This window comes from Hemibagrus wyckioides, linkage group LG19 (genome assembly GCF_019097595.1).
Source record: "Hemibagrus wyckioides isolate EC202008001 linkage group LG19, SWU_Hwy_1.0, whole genome shotgun sequence".
In the NCBI taxonomy this organism is placed as follows: domain Eukaryota; kingdom Metazoa; phylum Chordata; class Actinopteri; order Siluriformes; family Bagridae; genus Hemibagrus; species Hemibagrus wyckioides.
The window spans coordinates 16,107,501-16,128,373 of record NC_080728.1 but is presented as its reverse complement, the minus strand read 5'-3'; the positions used below and the strand labels follow the sequence as shown (position 1 = coordinate 16,128,373).

The 20,873-nt window shown below is 40.6% G+C and overlaps 3 protein-coding genes across 13 annotated transcripts in view; 1 reads left to right on the top strand and 2 right to left on the bottom strand.

The window, feature by feature from the left end:
* shank3b (SH3 and multiple ankyrin repeat domains 3b) overlaps positions 1–7,789 on the bottom strand; it is a 38,057-nt gene extending 30,268 nt beyond the window's left edge. For 7 of the 11 annotated variants that reach the window (XR_009207411.1, XM_058417713.1, XM_058417717.1 and 4 more), the window contains exon 1: positions 2,259–2,512. The gene's annotated coding sequence lies outside the window, so the exon portion shown is untranslated. Of the gene's footprint in view, positions 1–2,258; positions 2,513–6,663; positions 7,213–7,584 lie in introns of those variants that run through there. The other 4 variants (XM_058417718.1, XM_058417721.1, XM_058417715.1 and 1 more) reach the window with 3 other exon arrangements.
* Positions 7,790–10,235: 2,446 nt separating this feature from the next.
* Positions 10,236–19,909, bottom strand: cdnf (cerebral dopamine neurotrophic factor). The gene is made up of 4 exons (XM_058417131.1): positions 19,757–19,909; positions 15,671–15,798; positions 14,271–14,412; positions 10,236–10,681 (listed from the first exon to the last, which is right to left on the bottom strand). The coding sequence occupies exons 1-4, from the start codon at positions 19,905–19,907 to the stop codon at positions 10,491–10,493; spliced, it is 612 nt and encodes a 203-aa protein (XP_058273114.1). The 5' UTR covers positions 19,908–19,909; the 3' UTR covers positions 10,236–10,490.
* A 260-nt stretch (positions 19,910–20,169) lies between these two features.
* hspa14 (heat shock protein 14) overlaps positions 20,170–20,873 on the top strand; it is an 18,660-nt gene continuing 17,956 nt past the window's right edge. Inside the window, exons 1-2 of the mRNA XM_058417129.1 lie at positions 20,170–20,325; positions 20,600–20,680. Of these exons, the coding sequence (XP_058273112.1) occupies positions 20,269–20,325; positions 20,600–20,680 (138 nt within the window). The 5' untranslated portion in view covers positions 20,170–20,268. The remainder of the gene's footprint in view (positions 20,326–20,599; positions 20,681–20,873) is intronic.

Sequence of the window (20,873 nt, the reverse complement as noted above, 5' to 3'; positions counted from 1 at the left end):
CGCTCACAAGCCACTTTAATAGGAACGCCCGCACCCCCTCATTTACACAGTTATTTAATCAGACAATCATGTGGCAGCAGCACAGTGCATACAATCACGCAGAAACAGTACAGAAGCTTCAGTTAATGCTGACATCAAAGATCTGTCAAACTATGATTGTGGCATAGCTGTTGATGCCAGATAACCATCTCTACACAGAATGAGTAGTGAATATGAGTGCAGGCTGAAACACATTGTTCATGAGAGAATGGCGAGGCTGACAGGAAGGCTATGGTAACTCAAATCATCACTCTTTACAACCAGGGTGAGCAGAAAAGCAGGTCAGAATGCACAACTCACTGAACCTGGAGGTGGATGGGCTTCGAATCACATCAGGCTACACTCCTGACAAGCAAGAAATAGGAGGAACATGAGTGGGCTACAGTGGGCACAGGATCATTGGTTTCACTTGACCACCTGATTGGTGATGTTTTTCCTTCAAATATCCATTTTTTACATATATATATATATATATATATACATCTTTTGTAACTGGTTGATGTGGCTGCGTTCAGAATCAACCAATCACCTTCAATCTCATATTCGAAAGTATTTATCAATACGGCTGTCACCAGTTAAATTATTCTGATGAACCTTAAATAAAGATCTGCTGTTTCTCTAGGATTTTCTTCCTTCACATCTTCTTGGTTTCATCTGACTACTAAAGCCATGGGCCACAAAAAGCGTCCAAAGCATGCACGGTATCTCATTTTTTTGAAAGGTTTTGATCAGAAAAGGACCATAAAAGAATTTCCATATGAAACATCATCATCATCATCAGGCAGAGAAAATGGAGTACCACAGTGACATCACCAAAAAAAGGATGCCCCTTAAATATCTTTAAAAGAAAAAAAGAAAAAAGGACAAGACAAAAACTTACCAGGGAGGCTTCCAAGAGACCTACGGCAACAATAAAGGAGCCGCAGGAATGTCTGACACGTACTGATTACTGTCTGCATCTGACAACAATCTGGGCTATGGGGTAGTATGGCTAGACAGAAGCCTTTTCTTATACAAAAAAAAACATCCAAGCTGAACTAAATCACCCTAAACCATGTGGGAAGACGTGGTAGAGTTTGATAAGAGCAATTTTAAAAGTTAGAATAATTCCATAGTTCTACAGAGAAGCATGGTGGTGGTAGCATCATGCTTTAGGACAACCGGAACTGGGGCTTGTATTAACATTGAGGGGATCAGGAATAGATAAAATTATCAGTTAATTTTCCTACACACCCTTTGGGTTTCTGCTATTAAGCTGAAGATGAAAACATTCCTCACCTTTCAGCACAACAATGACCCAAAGCATACACCCAAATCAATAAAGTAAAATAAAGACTTAACTAAAAGAAGATCAATGTTTTTGAATGACCAAATCCAGAGCCCAGACTTGACTCCAGCTAAAAATCAGTAGAGTGGCCTGAAGCAAACTTGTCTTGCTCTTACAATCTGATGGATCTATAATGCATTTGCAAGAAAGAGTGGGAAAATATTGTCAAGCCAAGACGTGTCATGATAATAGACTCAATGACACAAAAACACTCTGGTGGTGGAAAAGGTGCTTCGATGATTTGTTAGTATAGGGGTGTACATACTTATGCAAGTAGGTCAGTGATTTTTTTTTTTCCCTGTAATTTTCCTTTTCTTCCTAAAAGAAGGTCTATGATAGTTTTTCAGAGTAATTCCACAATAAAGGGAAAAGGAATATGATTTCATGGGTTTTTTTTTACATCCCAGAATCCTGCCATTTTAAGAACTGTAGTATCGCTGTACATGTATTAGTGTACACTAAAATAGAGAGAGAGAGAGAGAGAGAGAGAGAGAGAGAGAGAAAGAGGATAGCTAGATATTTCCTCATTTCTTTAACAGTATTAATTACAATATTGAGCTTCATTATAAGGGCAATATGAGCTTCAAAGCTTAGTGACTTTCTATAACTGAGTTAAAATTTAATGCTGGTCTCCTGGTAGCTGTGTGTTGTCAAATTGAATGAACATCTAGAGCAAAATACATCTAGATCTTATATTACTTACAGCCAAGTGCAGAAAAAGAGTTAGAAAAAAGAGAAAAATATATCTCGATACGTCTACAACCTAATAATAATATTATCTAATAATATATATATAATAAATATAACCAAATCGGAGACACTGATAACCAGCATTTAATAATAAGCTTAAAAATCATTATATTACACATTAAACATGAAAAATATTCTTCACCTTTGGCCTGGATTTCCCATGTGAAGTTGCACGGTAGGCACCGAAAAACCTGAGGATACCTCAATCCCCCTGGAATCTTCAGAAAACGTTGAAAATTTCCTCTCCGAATCTCCCTCCAGTAGTGTCTTTTAAATAATATTCCAGCTAGGCTTCACAAGGAACAGGGAAGAATATTCGTAGTTGTCGCTGCGAGTTCAGAGATTTCAGGAAACTTCAAGCCCTGCCCTAATGCTGAATGCTGGAGAGCAGGAAGGCGAGTAGGAAAAAGGAAACTCCAACAGGAAGGGTTCAGATCCCTGAGCGAAGTCCAATCAGCAAGCCCTTTCCAACATCTTGACCAATTAAAATGAGTTGTTTTTAATATTTCCACTAAGACCCAATGTCTGCTACTACAGATCAGTATGGGTAGAGCTTTATCTTACTACCACTATGACTCAGATTCATTTAGCAAAGCATTTAGCTGAAATGACATAAAGCATGATGGTATATTAATTTCAAGATTATTAAGTATATCCATTGCACCTTTAAAGAAATTACTGAGCCCTAAATTTGCCCTAGTGTCTTTTTCTGGAAAGTACTCTCACCAGTGACTTCTTAGCCTCGTAATATCTACAGGAAGTAACTAAGAATGAGTGCACTTGTAGTGGATGTATATATATATATATATATATATATATATATATATATATATATATATATATGTGTGTGTGTGTGTGTGTACATACTCTATTGTCCTGAATTCCATTCCATGTGTGTGTGTGTGTGTGTACATACTCTATTGTCCTGAATTCCATTCAATTCATCCTTGGTCAGATGGTCTAGCTTTTACAGCCGTTCTGGCTGCAAGGCAAATCAGAAGTTTAATGCAATACTTTTAATCTAACCTAATCTAATCTAATATCATTTCCATAGTTAATCGGGAACTTTTGGAAGAGGACACTCCACATAAACAGATTTGTAAACACTTATCATTAGTGATAGGTTAGTTTTTCAAGAGCACCGGTTTATGTAACATTTTTACGAGTCCCTATTATCATTCAAAGCCAAAGCTGTATCTTTTAGTTTTCTGTCATGGGAAAGTCTTCAAAATAGACAGCTTTGTGGTTTTTCATTAACCAGTCCCTCCAAGATTTTGCAATTTTGCGTTGCAGAAATTGACGTCAAGCAAACTCTATACAACAGTTTTTCAAAATTACAGCAGATTTTCTGTAGATTTGGGCCAGGACGTGTCACGAGACATCAACATGCATGCCGCCAAAGCCCTCTATGATTCCGATATCATAGAAATGAAGTACATATGTGTCTTCATTGGTAAGAGTTTAAAAGAAGAATTTTTGCCAATTCAAGTAGCGCTCCACAAATAAAGCACAGAAAATCCACACGGTGCATAGCAAAATCAAATAAAATAAATAAAATTACAAAACACTCCTGAAGCGACTGGATAACAATAACTGTTAGAACATAAGTGATTATTAGCCATCACATTTTATTCCATATATATTTTAAATGTAAGAATTTGGTGATATGGCCAAAATATTGAGGCCTGAAGACATGGCGAAAGCATACATAGATGAAAGGATGGATATACTGCTAACAGATAGAGAGACAGCGGTGGAGTGGATGAGCTGTAGGGATGAATATACTTCTCAGCAATCCTCCATTTTCCCTATACATCAAAAGCATCAAATGCACACCCACACATTCACACACGCTCTCTCACATGTACAGACACATGCACACGCGCCACAGCTAATTGGAACACGGCCTGAACGCCCGTCGTCGACAGACCTCAACCCGTACCTCTGCAGCGTCTAATCTGGAAACTTCCAAAGGCCTTGTTTTCAAGCTCGGCCCTTCTGGCCATGCAAAGCCACTTCCTGTGATCTCAGCCTCACTTCCTGCTCCTCTTCCCGACTGGATCAGGCCAAGGCTCCTCGGATGTTTTGTCAGGAAGTAAAGGAAAGCCTGCGCACCACTGATAGCTTAGCCTTTTCCTCCACCAGCACAAACACACACACACACATACACTGAAAGCAGGCCAGAAATAAAAGCGGCTGCCTCCCACCCACATACACCCCTGATCAATCCTAAATGCATAGAGAGTGACAGAATTAAAAATATCTCTTCTGCTGAAGGGCAGCACATGAGTACTCTGTAGCACATTCATGAAAATCCCTGAAACAGTACATACATAATAACACACTTATAGTGCCAGTATCTACTGCCAAGTATGCACATAATTAATGCCAAGTGTGTTCTTAATTATGCACGGGTTGGTATATTTGTGGTGCAGGTAAATCTTCATTATCACTTCAAAGCAGACAAAGCATGAGGTGTTACCAAGTCCCCACATCAAGCCAATCCCCAGGATACTAGAGGACCATTAGAGAAAAGTCAGAGCTACACACGTACTCTTGTGGTTACATAAGAGTAGCCTTGAAGTGTGTGAGAGCCTCCGGAGGAGAGGACAAAAGTAAAGCAATGCCTGGCAACACAGATGCTTTCACTTCCTATTCAAATGGGAACGTACCAATCTGATACAGAGGATCGATACTAGCGCCTGAGCCACTGGAGGAGATTGCATCCTTTCTAATTCAATTTCATTTGATTTGTATAGCGATTTGACTTTTACAACAGACGTCGGCACGCTTTACAGAAATCCAGATGTAGATATGCGTAAATCCTTAATGAACAAGCTGGTGGTGTCAGTGGAGAGGAAAAACTCCTTGAGGAAGGAAAAGGAAGAAGCCTCGAGAGGAAAACTGATGCGTTTTACACAGTGGATTAGGGTTGGACATTTCTACAAATCATAGATACAGTTATAGATCATGATCCAAGTGGAGGTTTGAATGCAGTGTAGTGTTGCATTTAATAAGGATTTTTGGGCTAAAAACGTGCACTGAAAAGGCTTGATAAAGATTCAAACAGTATCCAACTTACTTCCAGAGTATGTTACCTAATACATTTTCTCCCCAATTTGATCATCAGCAGGTTCCTACCCACCAGCTAGCTCTCTCTTCTATTGCACAACCGGTAAAATCTCTGAGACTCCGACCACGTCTTATCGATCTGCTCTTCATGCTGTGTCACGTGGCAGCGCTATCTACCCTCTTCCACATACATGACCTCACAGCCGTCCATGTTCTTCTAGTGTCGCTCTGATAGACGGGGCTCTCGGATTGACCAATGGCCTCTTTTGACTCCGATGGCTGTGGTACCATCATGATTTGAACTTACAATTACAATAAAAAAGTGAGATCTTTTATCATGATATCGATAGAATATCGTCGCATTGCTCAGCCCTAGCATGGATGATCAGCTCTTGCATGTGATTAGACCATACCACATATCCTGACCTCCTGATATTCTATTAGATGTGTAAAAAAAAAAAGAGAAAAGTGATGCATCCCTGGCTTTCGGCAGTGTTGCAATAAAGCTTTTTTTTTTTTAATCCAAGAGCAAGCCTACTTCCAGGCCCTGAGGCAAACTGCGCCTCTATATATCCTAAATTCCTGAGCTGATAAAGCAAGGCAATGTAAATATATATATATATATATATATATATATATATAGCTGTAGATATATATAGATATAACAGGCCATAAATCACTCCAGTGCATTTACAATGCATGATATGTTTAATGAGACAATTATGATCTTTTGCACAAGCAACAGCACACTCTCATAAAGCAAGGTACTGAACTGGAGCTTTTCTTCTCTCTGGAGTGGTACTCTTATCTGTTGTGCCTTTAATATGTACAGATTGTTTCAATATGAATAAGAGCCTTTAGTCATTAGTTTTTTTTAGGGTACAGCACTAAAGGTACACACACACACAAACACACAAGATACATAAGGTGTACCCAGTGACAGTTTAGTGTCCTTTATTTCTCCTTGTCCATCTAGTTATTATATCATCATGAGTTCATTCTGATTGAAAGCGCAATCATGATGATGAAATATAGTGGAGCTGGAATAAAGCTGCACACAAACTCTGGTTATGTCATACACACACACACACACACACATACATACACACACACACACACACACACACAGTACATGCTTCAAGTTGCCACAAGTAGGATTGACATTCTCACACACACACACACACACACACACACAAATCGCGCGCGCCCTCTCCCACAGTCTGCTGTCGCGCTTCTTCTTCCAAGATAAAGCTCGAGGTTAATTTTCATACTCCTGCTCTCTCTCTCTCTCCCTCTCTCTCTCTCTCTCTCTCTCTCCCTCTCTCTCTCCAATTTAACACACACACACACACACACACACACACATATATATATATTTATATACACACACGGTTCTACCAGAGACGACTTGTGTTCGTCTCTACGTGTGTGTGTATGTGTGTGTGTGTGTGTGTGTGTGGGCGCGCGCGTCTCACCTTGTCGCTCGCTCCGAACGCAGTCTCGGAGAAGCTCCATCGCTGGCGGCGTGTGAATTCACATTGCGAGCAAAGTGCTGTCGCTGCATCCCAATACCGCCGCACCTCTCCAAGTCCTCGCGCATCGCTATGGCAACCAGAAAAATGGATCGGCGGGAAACTTTGCCTGCTGCCCTTTTTTTCTCTTCTTCTTCTTCTTCTTCTTCTTCTTCTTCTTCTTCTTCTTCTTCTAAAAGGGCCAGAGCTGGAGAGATGAGGAGCAGACGCAGATGCAGACGCACCGCGCGCCACGGACACGCGGATCACTCACTTGAAGTGGTGGGTGGGGAGCATGAGAGGGGCTGAGGGGGATGAAGGGAGATGAGAGAGAGTGGGTGAGAGAGAGAGAGAGAGAGAGAGAGAAGGAAAGGGGGAGAGGAGACGAGAGCGCGTGGGCGTTGGGGCTCTGAGGAACGGCCTCAGTCACGACGGAAATCAGGGAGACGCGCGCCAGAGACAGGTAACGCGGACGTGAATGGAGTGGAGCAAAGCTAGGAAAGTGTGTGTGTGTGTGTGTGTGATGAATCCTTCAAATGCACACCAGCTTCTAAAAATCGTTCATGTAATAGACCTTTGACAAGATTCGCACCTTCACCACAAGAAGAGGACATCTACAATCTACTTAAAAGACACACACACACACACACACACACTGATGGTGCCTGCTGGGTAAAGTGTTTTCTCATCCTTGAAAATGGTATTGAATCGCACACCCATCCATGTACACTCACTCAGAGTGTATGCAGTGAGAAGCAGGTTTGAAAAGCAGCACATCCACAAGATCTCACCAAGTCTTCACGCACACACACACACACACACACACCATCCTAACCAACTAATGAATGTGAAATCAATAAAAAAAAAAAGTGGAGATAAACTTACCCTATACAACCAGGACTCTCATCGCATACCATCTTGACTTCCTCCCCGGCAATCCGTCTCTGCTCTGTGGGAGTGTATGCGTGTACATGTGTGTGTGTGTGTGTGTGTGTATGTGTATGTGTGTATTTGTAAGTGTATGTGGGGAGAGGAAGGGAGGGAAAAATGGAAAGGGAGAGAGAGAAAAGAGAGAAAGATGGAGACAGGGAGGGATAGAGAGAGAGAGAGAAAGAGAGAAAGAGAGAGAGAGAGTGCGGAGGCAGAAAGACTGTTACTGTATGACAGGAATGCTCAGCTCAGCCCACACAGTGCAAGCATGATACACTGACTAGCTGTGTGAGTGAGTGTGTGTGTGGTGTGTATGTGTGCATGTTCAGAGAGAGCGAGAGAGAGAGAGATAGCGAGAGAGAGAGGGAGAGAGAGAGAGAGGCTCAGTCTCCCACTCTATTGCGTGGGCAAGGCCTGCTTCTCTATTTCTCTCACTCTGTATCACTCACTCTTTATCTCTCCTTCCTTCTCATTCTCTGAACTGCAATAATAGACGAGAAGAGAAGAGGCACTGGTCAGAACAAGTGGGGGAATGTGAATGAGGGAGAAGATAAGAGAGACAAAAAAAGAGAGAGTGTGTGAGAGAAAGGAGATCGAGAGATGGAGCCCCCGTGGCAGATAATGTGCCTGATTGGCTCAGTGATATAGAAACTTTGTCAGGGGGAAAAAAATAAAAAAAACACCATGCAGTCCGTCTGAAATAGGCAAGCGAATGCTAATCGTCACCATGGCAACCAGCTAAATGTAAACATCAGCAATCTTGCGGTGTGTGGGCGTGCTGCTTTCAGTGTGTGTCTGATGTTCAGATCACAACAATGCAATTCTTGCTGAAGGTCACAAGTGTGACACAAGCAATTATGCAATTCATACTTGCACACTCACACTTCACACTGACAGACACTCGGGATGCGCGCACGCTGGATGTGAACCTGCTAGTCCCATTTCGACTCCTGTTCGGATTAGGTAGGGAGCGGTGAAACAATGCAGTTGCCGGAATTACCGTTGTGTGCTCAAAACCTTTCAGCATCCTACTTTACGTCTTCTGAAGTCGAAAAGATTCGCGAAGTTTTAATTCCGTGACCTGTGACACAGTGGTGACGTTTCTCAGTATGATGGAACCTGCAGAGGTCAGTTTGTGATGTTAAGTGTTATCACATTGTAATATTAGTTGTACCGAGTCCTTTTTATTCATTTCTACCACTACATAGTAAACAGCTAAACTGCTAGGCTAAGATGAAAACATTACTACTTTATGTTTAGCCTCCATTTAAATAGAGCCATATGTTTAAGTCTTTACTTGGTGATGACCAAGTTGATGAAGATACTGAATATAAATGAGCATCAGCATAATTAATCATCACCAACACATGCTCTAGGGTGTGAATTACAAATGTATTTGTAGCTAGGTGGTTAAGGTGTTAAGGTTGTGAGTTCAAATCACAGGTCCAGTAAGCTACCACTACTTGGCCTTTGAGCAAGGGCTTTATGGGCGGTGGTAGTGGTTAAGGCTGTAGGCTGTTGATTGGAAGATTGGGGTTCAAGCTGTTCACTGATGGGCCCTTGAGCAAGGCCCTCAACCCCCTTGCTCCAGGGGCGCTGCATCATGGCTGACCCTGTGCTCTGACCGCCAAGAATTTAACTGTGTAGTAATGTATATGTGACAAATAAAGGCTACTTCACTTAGAGGCCCAGAGTCCCTGTGATGCTCCCATCACCATGCTTCACTATAGGAAAAGTGTTCTCAGAATGATGAACAGTGTTGCCTTTCTTTCAAATGTAGGACAAAATTGTTCTCTCAGACCTGCATACACATGTTTTGCCACATGTTTAGTGAGTCATTAACATGTTCTGTGGACTGTCTAGGTAATAGTTCATCTATAAGCAGCTTCTCCCTTCTGAGCAGTGGATCTTCAGCTCCTTTAGAGCTACATTCCTTTGTGTTTCTGAATAATCCCTTTTTACTCGATCGCTGCTTTGTGGTGGATGGCCTTCACTCTTGTCACACTTGTATATATATATATAATAGGTTTATATGTAATAATAGGCTTAATATTGCTTTGTGGTATTTGAGAGAGGTTTTCTTTTTATAGTTAAACTCTTACGGATATTTTTCCAGAACTGTCCTTGGTGTTCATGACACTGTTTGTTTAGGGATGATTTTTATACTATGGGGTCTTCCAGGAGACTTGTGATCATGTGACTCTTTAATGTACGGTTAGACTCCATTAATTATGTGTCTGCTGATAGCAATTTAGAGGTTTCAATGAAATGGGGGTGAGTACTTATGCAATCACAACTGTTTGCTTATATACATTTGCAACGAATTTTGCACTTTCTCTCTGACTTCTATATTATAGGTCATTTTGTGTAAATTAATAATTCATTCTAAATAAGCTCAATTCATGTCCAGGTTGTAACACTATAAAATATGTCAATGTTAAATAGGGTGTGAATACTTTAGACACTATATGGAATGGTTAGGTGGAGTCTGACTGCCTCTTATCCAAGACATGATTTAAATGCTTCTCTGGTTGTCACACTGTTAATTATACCAAGTCTGATTCACTCACTCAGAAACAATAAGGGCTAAAGTTAGCACTCTGAAGTGTTTCCTGTGTTTATTCACAAAGATAATCGCAAAAAAAGGTCACAAAAGTGGTCGCTTCCTCAGATCCGACATACTGAAACGGCTTCATATCGTTTAAGCTCTACACCTGAATGAAACCATCACACCAAACCACAACACTGACATCACAGAACTTCATAGATATGCCTGTGTCCTCAGCTCAGAGCTGCACGAGGAGGACCTGTCAGATCTGCACTGCATGTCCTCAGCATGCGGCTGCACCAGGAGGAGGCCCTCAGAGATCAGATGAATGTGTCCCGGGCTGAGCTGGACTGTGCTTGGGGGCCACCTCCTGGATAAGATCGATCAATTCAGTCTTTTCCAGGCATCCACGGCATTCCTCTCCCCACGAGGCCAACACTCGCTTCAGCTCCAACACCCGCATCTTAGACAGAGCCTCTCGACTCCAGTCCAGCACCTGACGCTCTGCAACACACACACATAAAACACACTGTTACAGTAGAAGCATGAACAGTGTGTGTTAGTATCTCTCATCTATGTCTGTTATATAACCGGAGGAGATGTACGCATCCAGTGACTGAAAATGGGGACTGCTTTAACCCCTGAGTTCCCGGGATCTTTCAGCGTATTCAGATTACATTCCTCACAATCCTAATTACATACCTTTCTGATTAGTTTTACTGTAATTACTGAATAATATGCTTCACGATGAATACCTGAAACAATAAGCTAGGATGTTAGGGAGTTAATTACAGGTTGTTATGTATTTAAGTACGGGAATAACACAGGACAGGCTGTGTGGTGATACAAAATTAATCCATGCTGGGTTGGAGTGGAACGGGCCATCGGGAAACGGATTATTTTCATATAACCACATGGGTCCGATGTGATATTTCACTTACACCACAAGGATTTGCAAAATAACTACAATGTTTAATTTATTACTAAAAGACCTGCCGGACATTTTAGTGTTGGAGTTAAATTACGGAACGTCCGCAAGTTCGTTCTTGTTAATACTAACGATATAGCAACGCTAAACAGTCAGTCCCTCACCAGCAGCTTGTTTTCTCTCTCTTTCCTAAAAAACACAGCTTGTCATTGTACCAAGAACCCGGAAAACATAAACCCCTTTGTCCCATGCTGGGAAACTTTGAGAAGGACCCTGACTGTTACAAAGCGCTGACACGCAAGACTCCCTCATAAATGTTAAATAAATGTCTCTTTAAACAATAAAAATGACTTCACGAACAATTACACATTGTTCTTTTTCTGTTTTTTAAGCAACACACTTCTTAAATAAGATCATGTGGAGCAGCCGCCATACTTCAAGTCCCTGTGAATGAGCTGTTACTATAGAAACAGTAATGTATTGGAAAGCGCGTGTTCATATAAACTAATATTTGTGTTAATGTGAATTTAATAGGTTTGAGCCGTGCTGCTATACAGAAATAACACACACCTTCTGACCAGTCCGATTTTGAGAATTCGGCTGTGGTGTGATATGAAGAAGCTTGATATACATCATATGAATTACATAATCTACTGTATATCAGCTCTGGACAATGTGTTTAGTGTCTGAGGTTTGTAGGCTCAGTTTTAATCTGCCATGTGGATAAACTACATGACACACAGTACGTGATTGACAATAACACACTACCCAGCTCAGGGCTCAGGTCTATGCACTGAGACCAGGCTTATGCCAATACTGATAGACAGCAAAGACAAAACACACAGCCACACTTACACAAGCTATCCAGGGTTGCGATCTTTTCTTACATGGTCCTTAAACCTTTAGCAACAGTGTGGTTCTGATTATTTGAGGAGTTCATGAGGCGACAGCTGTACTTCCAGGGTCAGGGATTTGATTCCCTTCGTGTGTGAATGTTCTCTCTATGCTTCAGGGCTTTCCTCTGGGTACTCCGGTCCAAAGACATTTGTTATAGGCTGAATAGCATCTCTAACTTGTCTGTAGTGTGTGAATGAGTGTGTTAGTGTGTGTGCCTTGTGACTGGTTTGTCCAGGGTGTCCCCTGCCTTGAGCCCAGAGTCTCCTTGGATAGACTTCAGGCTCCCCAGAACCCTGTGTAGAATAAGCGCTACAGAAAATGGATGGATGGTGTTACTCATGCGCCAGATAGAACTCAAAACTTTCTCCATTAAGGAGCTTCACAGCATTTGCACTTACCTCTTGATGGGCAGGGATTCAACCAGACTTGAATCGTTGATCAGCATACCCTATTACAACATGTCCAGAACATGTTGAATAAAAAAAATCGAATAAACACCCAAACGTTTTATTACACCCTGACTCACTCAGACTGGCCCAAAAATTTCATTTAGGAGAAAGAAAATCTCGCCTTCTGGACCTGACTGATTCATCCGGATGCTCTACTTCTGCTTGGAGCTTCTACACTTGTGACTCATTTTCTGCTTTTATGGTTGGTCCCACATGAGAACCGGAAAGATTTGCGCTTCCCAAAAACAGTTTATACCCATGATTCATCATTGTATCTGTGGAGAATCTCACCTGACTACTGTAGATTTGCTGCTCTAATCATAAAGACTGTCCCTTGCTTATCCCAAGACTCTTGTTCAGAATCTGCTCACACCGAACATCCCGTAACACACTTATTACTGTTTGTCTTTACTGCATGATGTTATCATTTATAATTCACCAATCACCCAGAAGAGAAGCGCTTCCCATTGGATTTGAGGTTTCTTCTTCATCTTGCATCACAGAGTTTTTCCTCAGTGCTCTCGCCTCTGGTTTGCTCATCAGGGATCTAAATCTACATCTGTAAAGCTGTCCATGTTGAAGGTGCCATACAAATATAATTAAAGTTCCTCTTCTACGCCGATTTCCGATTAAAAACTGTCGTGGAATCCCAAAGTCAAGTGAAGCGTTAAGACAGCAGCTGAGAATCATATCACATCACATCACTTCAAAGTGATCAGTGATTAGTTGTCTTAAAGTTAGTCCTAAAACATGGCAAGTTGAGGTTACCATGTTATTTTGTGTGTTGGTGTAATTTCCACTGAAACATGAAGCAGGGCGGGGCGATCAAGTGACTCCTCCCCCTTTTACAAATAAAAAATAGTGTTCAGCTTATGTTGCCTCACAGCAAGAAGGTCCTGGGTTCGAGTCCCGGGTTCGAACAGGCAGGGGCCTTTCTGTGTGAAGTTTGCATGTTCTCCCCGTGTCTGTGTGGGTTTACTCTGGGTACTCCAGTTTCCTCCCACAGTCCAAAAACATGCACATTAGGTGGATTGGTCATTCTAAATTGCCCATAGGAGTGAGTGTGTGTGGTTGTCTGTCTATATGTGTGGCCCTGTGATGGACTGGTGACCTGTCCATGGTGTACCCTTGCCTTTCACCCAGTGTGTGCTGGGATAGGCTCCAGCAGATCCCCGTGACCCTAATTAGGAATAAAGCGAGTATAGACAATGGATGGATGGATGTTCAGCGTACCCCACAACCTGGGCTTAGCCGTTCTGATTAGTTAGTTGGGGGTGGGATGCTTCGGATTCTCCAGAGCATTTGATTGGACGGTAAGATAAGATAAACGATAAGATAAGGTAAACGTAAAACTTCAGTTTGATTTCATGAGGAGTTCAAAGTCGATGATCCAGTGTCTGACACTGTTAATTATAAAAAAATGCGCAATCACAGAAAGAGAAAATTTCCTTTTTATCCTACAGCTTTGTGTGACTCAGACTCAGACATGTAGTGGGTGTTCGAAATTATTCCGATGATTAAACAGCTCCAATTTTTTATTAGTACATTCTGCTATTTTATGGAACGACTGTATTTTATAACACCTTGTAAAAATGAGGTGAGTGTGTAAAGATTTAGATCACGCAGTTTTACGCAATGCTAAGCTTGTTTGCTTCAAGAGGAAAAAAATCATATCAACTGTACTTGTAGCTGAAGTTTTTCCTTTCCACAATGACACATTGAAACCTTCTGCTTTATTATACTGATACGCCATGAACGACACTGCTTTAACCAACCCACACTCAGAGATAAGAGAACAATGTTACTCCCGGGCTCGTACCATATCGGAGTTCACAGATTTGTTGGTCCCTGCTCTGGAGTCGCTGGCAGATCTTCTGCACCGGGACATGGGCGCTGAGAGGACGACTCACCTCGCCGGTCACTTTCGCCGCTGCGTCACTGGAGGCTCCGAGGTAATAACACTGAGGCGAGTCGCACACAGTCAGAGAGAGAGAAAGAAAATGAGACCTTAAGCAAAGTGCTAACATTTGTTGTTGTTGATCATTCGGCTGCTCCCTGCATGTGTGAGAGGTGACCCGGATGCCCTTTCTGACACAACCATTCCATTTTATCCGGGCTTGGGACCGGCACTGCATTCAGTGGCTGGAAATCGAACCCAGGCCTTCCGCATTGTAGGCAATAAACCTACCACTGAGCCACCAGCACCTTCGAAGAGCTAACATTTACATGATTAAAATAGATATTAAATCTACTCTTCTGGGCAGCACGGTGGCTTAGTGGTCCTGGGTTCGAATCTCGGGTTCGAACAAGCAGGGGCTTTTCTGTGTGGAGTTTGCATGTTCTCCCCGTGCCTGTGTGGGTTTACTCCGCATACTCCGGTTTCGTCCCACAGTCCAAAAACATGTACATTAGGTTGGTTGGTAATTCTAAATTGCCCATAGGAGTGAGTGTGTGTGGTTGTCTGTCTATATATGTGTGGCCCTGTGATGGACTGGCGACCTGTCCAGGGTGTACTCCTGCCTTTCACCCAATGTGTTCTGGGATAGGCTCCAGCAGATCCCTGTGACCCTAATTAGGAATAAAGCGGGTATAGACAATGGATGGATGGGTCTACTCTTCTGTTTAAGTTACATAGTCTCAATACTGTTCTGCTGATTTTAATAAGAACTGAACCAAGATTTTACTTTCCCCCAAAAAACTATAACTCTGATATCTCTGATTTATAGCAAACTACTGCTCTTTAAAGCTTCTCGGAAATATAATTGAGTTCCAGTGTTCTTTCAAGCAATAACAGGCATTTGGGATATACTGAAGCTTAATACGTTAGTTCAGTTTTATGGGGGGAAAAAAGATACACAGTCTCCTCCAAAAGTATTGGGATGACAAGGCCACTTTGTGTTTGTTTGCTTTACTCTGAATACATTTGTGTTTGAGACCAAAAGATTATATGAATATGAGACAATCGATCAGAAATTCACCTTTAATTTTGTTAAAGGGTATGTTAAATGACAGAACATTGACAAGTGATGAGAAATCTAAATAAAAAGAATACAAATATCTTTACTCTAAAATAATAACAAAAGAAAGGGCCTTGCCATTCCAATACTTTTGAATGGTGCTGTAGATTATATTAAAATATTTTATACTGATACATAATTAATGATCTTTTTGGAACACAACCACCAGCTGTGTGTGTGTGTGTGTGTGTGTGTGTCTTACCAGTCGGTTCTCCTTCCCTGTAGCTTCAGCACATGCTTTCATAAGCTCCTCCTCTACAAGTGCTGAGGACAGCTCCCTGTGAGTGGCCACCAAGGACCTGTAGAGACGCTCTAAAAATCCTACACACACTGTACAACACACACAAACACACACACACACACAAACACACAGAGCAATAAATACTAGGCTTGGGTCTAGTTTCATAAAAACATTGTGAAGTTAAAATCATCTTAATGGGAGAGAGAGAGTGTGTGTGATTCTCAGGGTACAATTTAACAAGGATCTTAGTGCTGTGATGCTTTTGGAGCAGATCTACAGTCTGCATCATTATGTATCATTCTGTATAAGCTTCTGTATAATAGGAGTGTATTGGATCCCTTTCTAGTTTTTCAAGTCCATGTTATTATACTTTCTTCTAGAAAGTTTAAAGTTAGTTGTAAATTTTTACTCACTTCCTGTGTAGTAGATTGTACTTCATGTTCTTAAAGACCAATCACTGCTCACCAATGTACCCTATAACTAATCACTGATCACCAATGTTTCCTATAACTAATCACTGATCACCAATGTTTCCTATAACTAATCACTGATCACAAATGTTTCCTATAACTAATCACTGATCACAAATGTTTCCTATAACTAATCACTGATCACCAATGTTTCCTATAACTAATCACTGATCACCAGTGTAGCCTATAACTAATCACTGATCACAAATGTTTCCTATAACTAATCACCGATCACCAATGTAGCCTATAACTAATCACTGATCACCAATGTTTCCTATAACTAATCACTGATCACAAATGTATCCTATAACTAATCACTGATCACCAATGTTTCCTATAACTAATCACTGATCACAAATGTACCCTATAACTAATCACTGATCACCAATGTTTCCTATAACTAATCACTGATCACCAATGTAGCCTATAACTAATCACTGATCACCAATGTTTCCTATAACTAATCACTGATCACAAATGTACCCTATAACTAATCACTGATCACCAATGTTTCCTATAACTAATCACTGATCACCAATGTAGCCTATAACTAATCACTGATCACCAATGTACCCTATAACTAATCATTGATCACCAATGTTTCCTATAACTAGTCACTGATCACCAATGTTTCCTATAACTAATCACTGATCACCAGTGTTCCCAATAACTAATCACTGATCATTATTATTCCCAGTTACCAATCACTGATCACCAATATTCCCAATATCCAATCACTGCTCACCAATGTGCTTAAAGACTAATCACTGATCGCTAATGTTCCCAATACCCAATCACTGATCATTATTATTCCAAATTACCAATCATTGATCGCCAATGTTCCCTATAACTAATCACTAATCAATGTTCCCAATAACTAATTACTGATCACCAATATTCTCAATAACCAGTCAAAGCTCAGCATTGTTGTAAAAGACCAATTACGGATTGCCAATGTTCCCAATATTCAATCACTGATTACCATTATTCCCAATACCCAGTCACCATTTTTCCCAATACCCAATCACTGATGACCATTATTCCCAATACCCAATCACTGATCACCATTATTCCCAACACCTAATTACTGATCACCATTATTCCCAATACCCAATCACTGATCACCATTATTCCCAACAACTAATCACTGATCACCATTATTCCCAATACCCAATCACTGATCACCATTATTCCCAACAACTAATCACTGATCACCATTATTCCCAATACCCAATCACTGATCACCAATATTCAAAAATACTCAATCACTGATCACCAATATTCTAAATAACCAATAACTGATCACCAAATATTCTCAATACCCAATCACTGATCACCATTATTCAAAAATACTCAATCACTGATCACCAAATATTCCCAATACCCAATCACTGATCACCATTATTCTCAATAACCAATCACTGATCACCAATATTCTCAATACCCAATCACTGATCACCATTATTCAAAAATACCCAATCACTGATCACCATTATTCCCAATACCCAATCACTGATCACCATTATTCCCAATACCCAATCACTGATCACCAATATTCAAAAATACTCAATCACTGATCACCAATATTCTAAATAACCAATAACTGATCACCAAATATTCTCAGTACCCAATCACTGATCACCATTATTCAAAAATACTCAATCACTGATCACCATTATTCCCAATACCCAATCACTGATCACCATTATTCTCAATAACCAATCACTGATCACCAATATTCTCAATACCCAATCACTGATCACCATTATTCTCAATAACCAATCACTGATCACCAATATTCTCAATACCCAATCACTGATCACCATTATTCAAAAATACTCAATCACTGATCACCATTATTCCCAATACCCAATCACTGATCACCATTATTCTCAATAACCAATCACTGATCACCAATATTCTCAATACCCAATCACTGATCACCATTATTCAAAAATACCCAATCACTGATCACCATTATTCTCAATAACCAATCACTGATCACCAATATTCTCAATACCCAATCACTGATCACCATTATTCAAAAATACCCAATCACCAATATTCCCAATAACCAATCACTGATCACCAATATTCTCAATACCCAATCACTGATCACCATTATTCAAAAATACCCAATCACTGATCACCATTATTCTCAATAACCAATCACTGATCACCAATATTCTCAATACCCAATCACTGATCACCATTATTCAAAAATACCCAATCACCAATATTCCCAATACCCAATCACTGATCACCATTATTCTCAATAACCAATCACTGATCACCATTATTCCCAATACCCAATCACTGATCACCAATATTCAAAAATACTCAATCACTGATGACAAATATTCTAAATAACCAATAACTGATCACCAAATATTCTCAGTACCCAATCACTGATCACCATTATTCAAAAATACTCAATCACTGATCACCATTATTCCCAATACCCAATCACTGATCACCATTATTCTCAATAACCAATCACTGATCACCAATATTCTCAATACCCAATCACTGATCACCATTATTCTCAATAACCAATCACTGATCACCATTATTCTCAATAACCAATCACTGATCACCAATATTCTCAATACCCAATCACTGATCACCATTATTCAAAAATACCCAATCACCAATATTCCCAATACCCAATCACTGATCACCATTATTCTCAATAACCAATCACTGATCACCAATATTCTCAATACCCAATCACTGATCACCATTATTCAAAAATACCCAATCACTGATCACCATTATTCCCAATACCCAATCACTGATCACCATTATTCCCAATACCCAATCACTGATCACCATTATTCCCAATACCCAATCACTGATCACCAATATTCCCAATACCCAATCATTGATCACCAATGTTTAATTTAAACTCTCTTCTTTCCTTAAACCTTAAATAATACAAAATCAAGTTTTATTTTAAAATAAAAGTTATCAGTGCAGAAACAGGGGATTCCAGGGGATGGAGCTGGACCCGAAGAAGTAAAAAAATAAATAAATAAATAAATAAATAAATAAATAAATAAATTAAAAAAAACAAAACAGGGAAACTGGCTATGGCGGTATTGTAAAAGGGTCGGTAGGAGTCGCCAGTATACGTCATCAACTCGTTTGCATATTTCACTGAAACGTCATGATCATTTGCATATCAGAGCAGACGGTGTGTTGAGTGACTGTTTGTTTACCAGCATGACCAAAGAATTCACACACTTTATTATGGTGTCGTTTGGTACACTGTGTGCAGGCAAAGCTCACTTTTATACACGCTGATCGCACCTTTAAACATATTAATGCACTGAATTACCGAATATTTATGGGCACGTGCAACATCCACAAGCGTATCTGCAACTCCAAGGCAATTCCATTATCGGAAATTTCAGCTGAAATGTTTCTGTGAAGGTGATTAAAAAGGACATGCACGTTTCTGCTTTTCACACTCCATGCACTTCACAGCCGTTTGCTGCCACATTCATGTCTCCTGGGTTTCTATTTTTACACGCAGAAAAACAGCACGCGCTCCAGAAACCTGAGAAGACCTCACCTTCACACGTGTCTGACTCGGTTACTGCGATAACGGAGCATAAAAGCCATATCACGGCAGCGGTGTTGTTTAAATGCATGTTTCGATCGAGCTTATTCCAGCACTCACGCACTTTCCCCGGGACTACAGTACCCAGTGTCACCCGCTCCATCAGCGCGTTCTAAATCTGGCGCTGCTCATTCATTGGATTCGAGCGCGTGCACGCTTTCTGTGATATAATTGGCTGAACGCGCTGTCAATCACTGCCTAGCTCTTACACTATATCCAAAATAGCATTCCGCTAAGGCGAAAATATCACTTAATACTTACGTTTTTATGGACACATATTGCAAGTTTTTCTAGTGTGTGTGTGCAGTTTTAGATAGATTTTTTTTTTCGACAACAAAAAATAAAATACCTTTTCAACCCGCCTCTGTATACTTGTCTGCGTTTAGCTGAGATCCCGCCCACTTTATGTACACGAGGACCGGCTTCCGGTAACTGTGGAGGACTTTTCTTTTCTAGTGGAAAGCATGGCAGCTATCGGCGTGCATTTTGGATATACATGTGCGTGTGTTGCAGTGTTCAAGGTAAATATTCAACATGTTTACCATTTGTTCCGACTAATTATTTTATTTGTTATCATCTGTAACGTATTATTATTCCTGTTAAACGGGTTATTATTTCCACCTAGCTGGCCCAGAGGCACTACACAAAGTTAGCTGTGTATATTATTCTAGCAGGCTGGTAATGAGTGTGTGTCCATTTCAGTGCATTGCAATATAAATATCATTGTCTGGGAAATAAAAATAAAGGGGTAGTTTTGTTGTAGGGTCATTAGGTTGTGTTTTTTGTCTGTCTCAGGATGGACGGGCAGATGTGGTGGCCAATGACGCAGGGGACCGAGTCACTCCAGCTGTTGTGGCTTACAGAGAAACTGAACAGGTGAAAGAAATACTCTTACTGACATTTGCATCTCTGTACAAGATTTACAACTCTCAACTTTAAAAGCTTTACGGATTCCGTGAAACTGACAGGATAGGCTTTGCTTGGACTTAGTTGGAGAAAGTTCTTAAATTGTAGCAGGTTCAGCCACCATCACCACCAAGTCAGAGTGTGTGGTGTGTGTGTGTGTGAG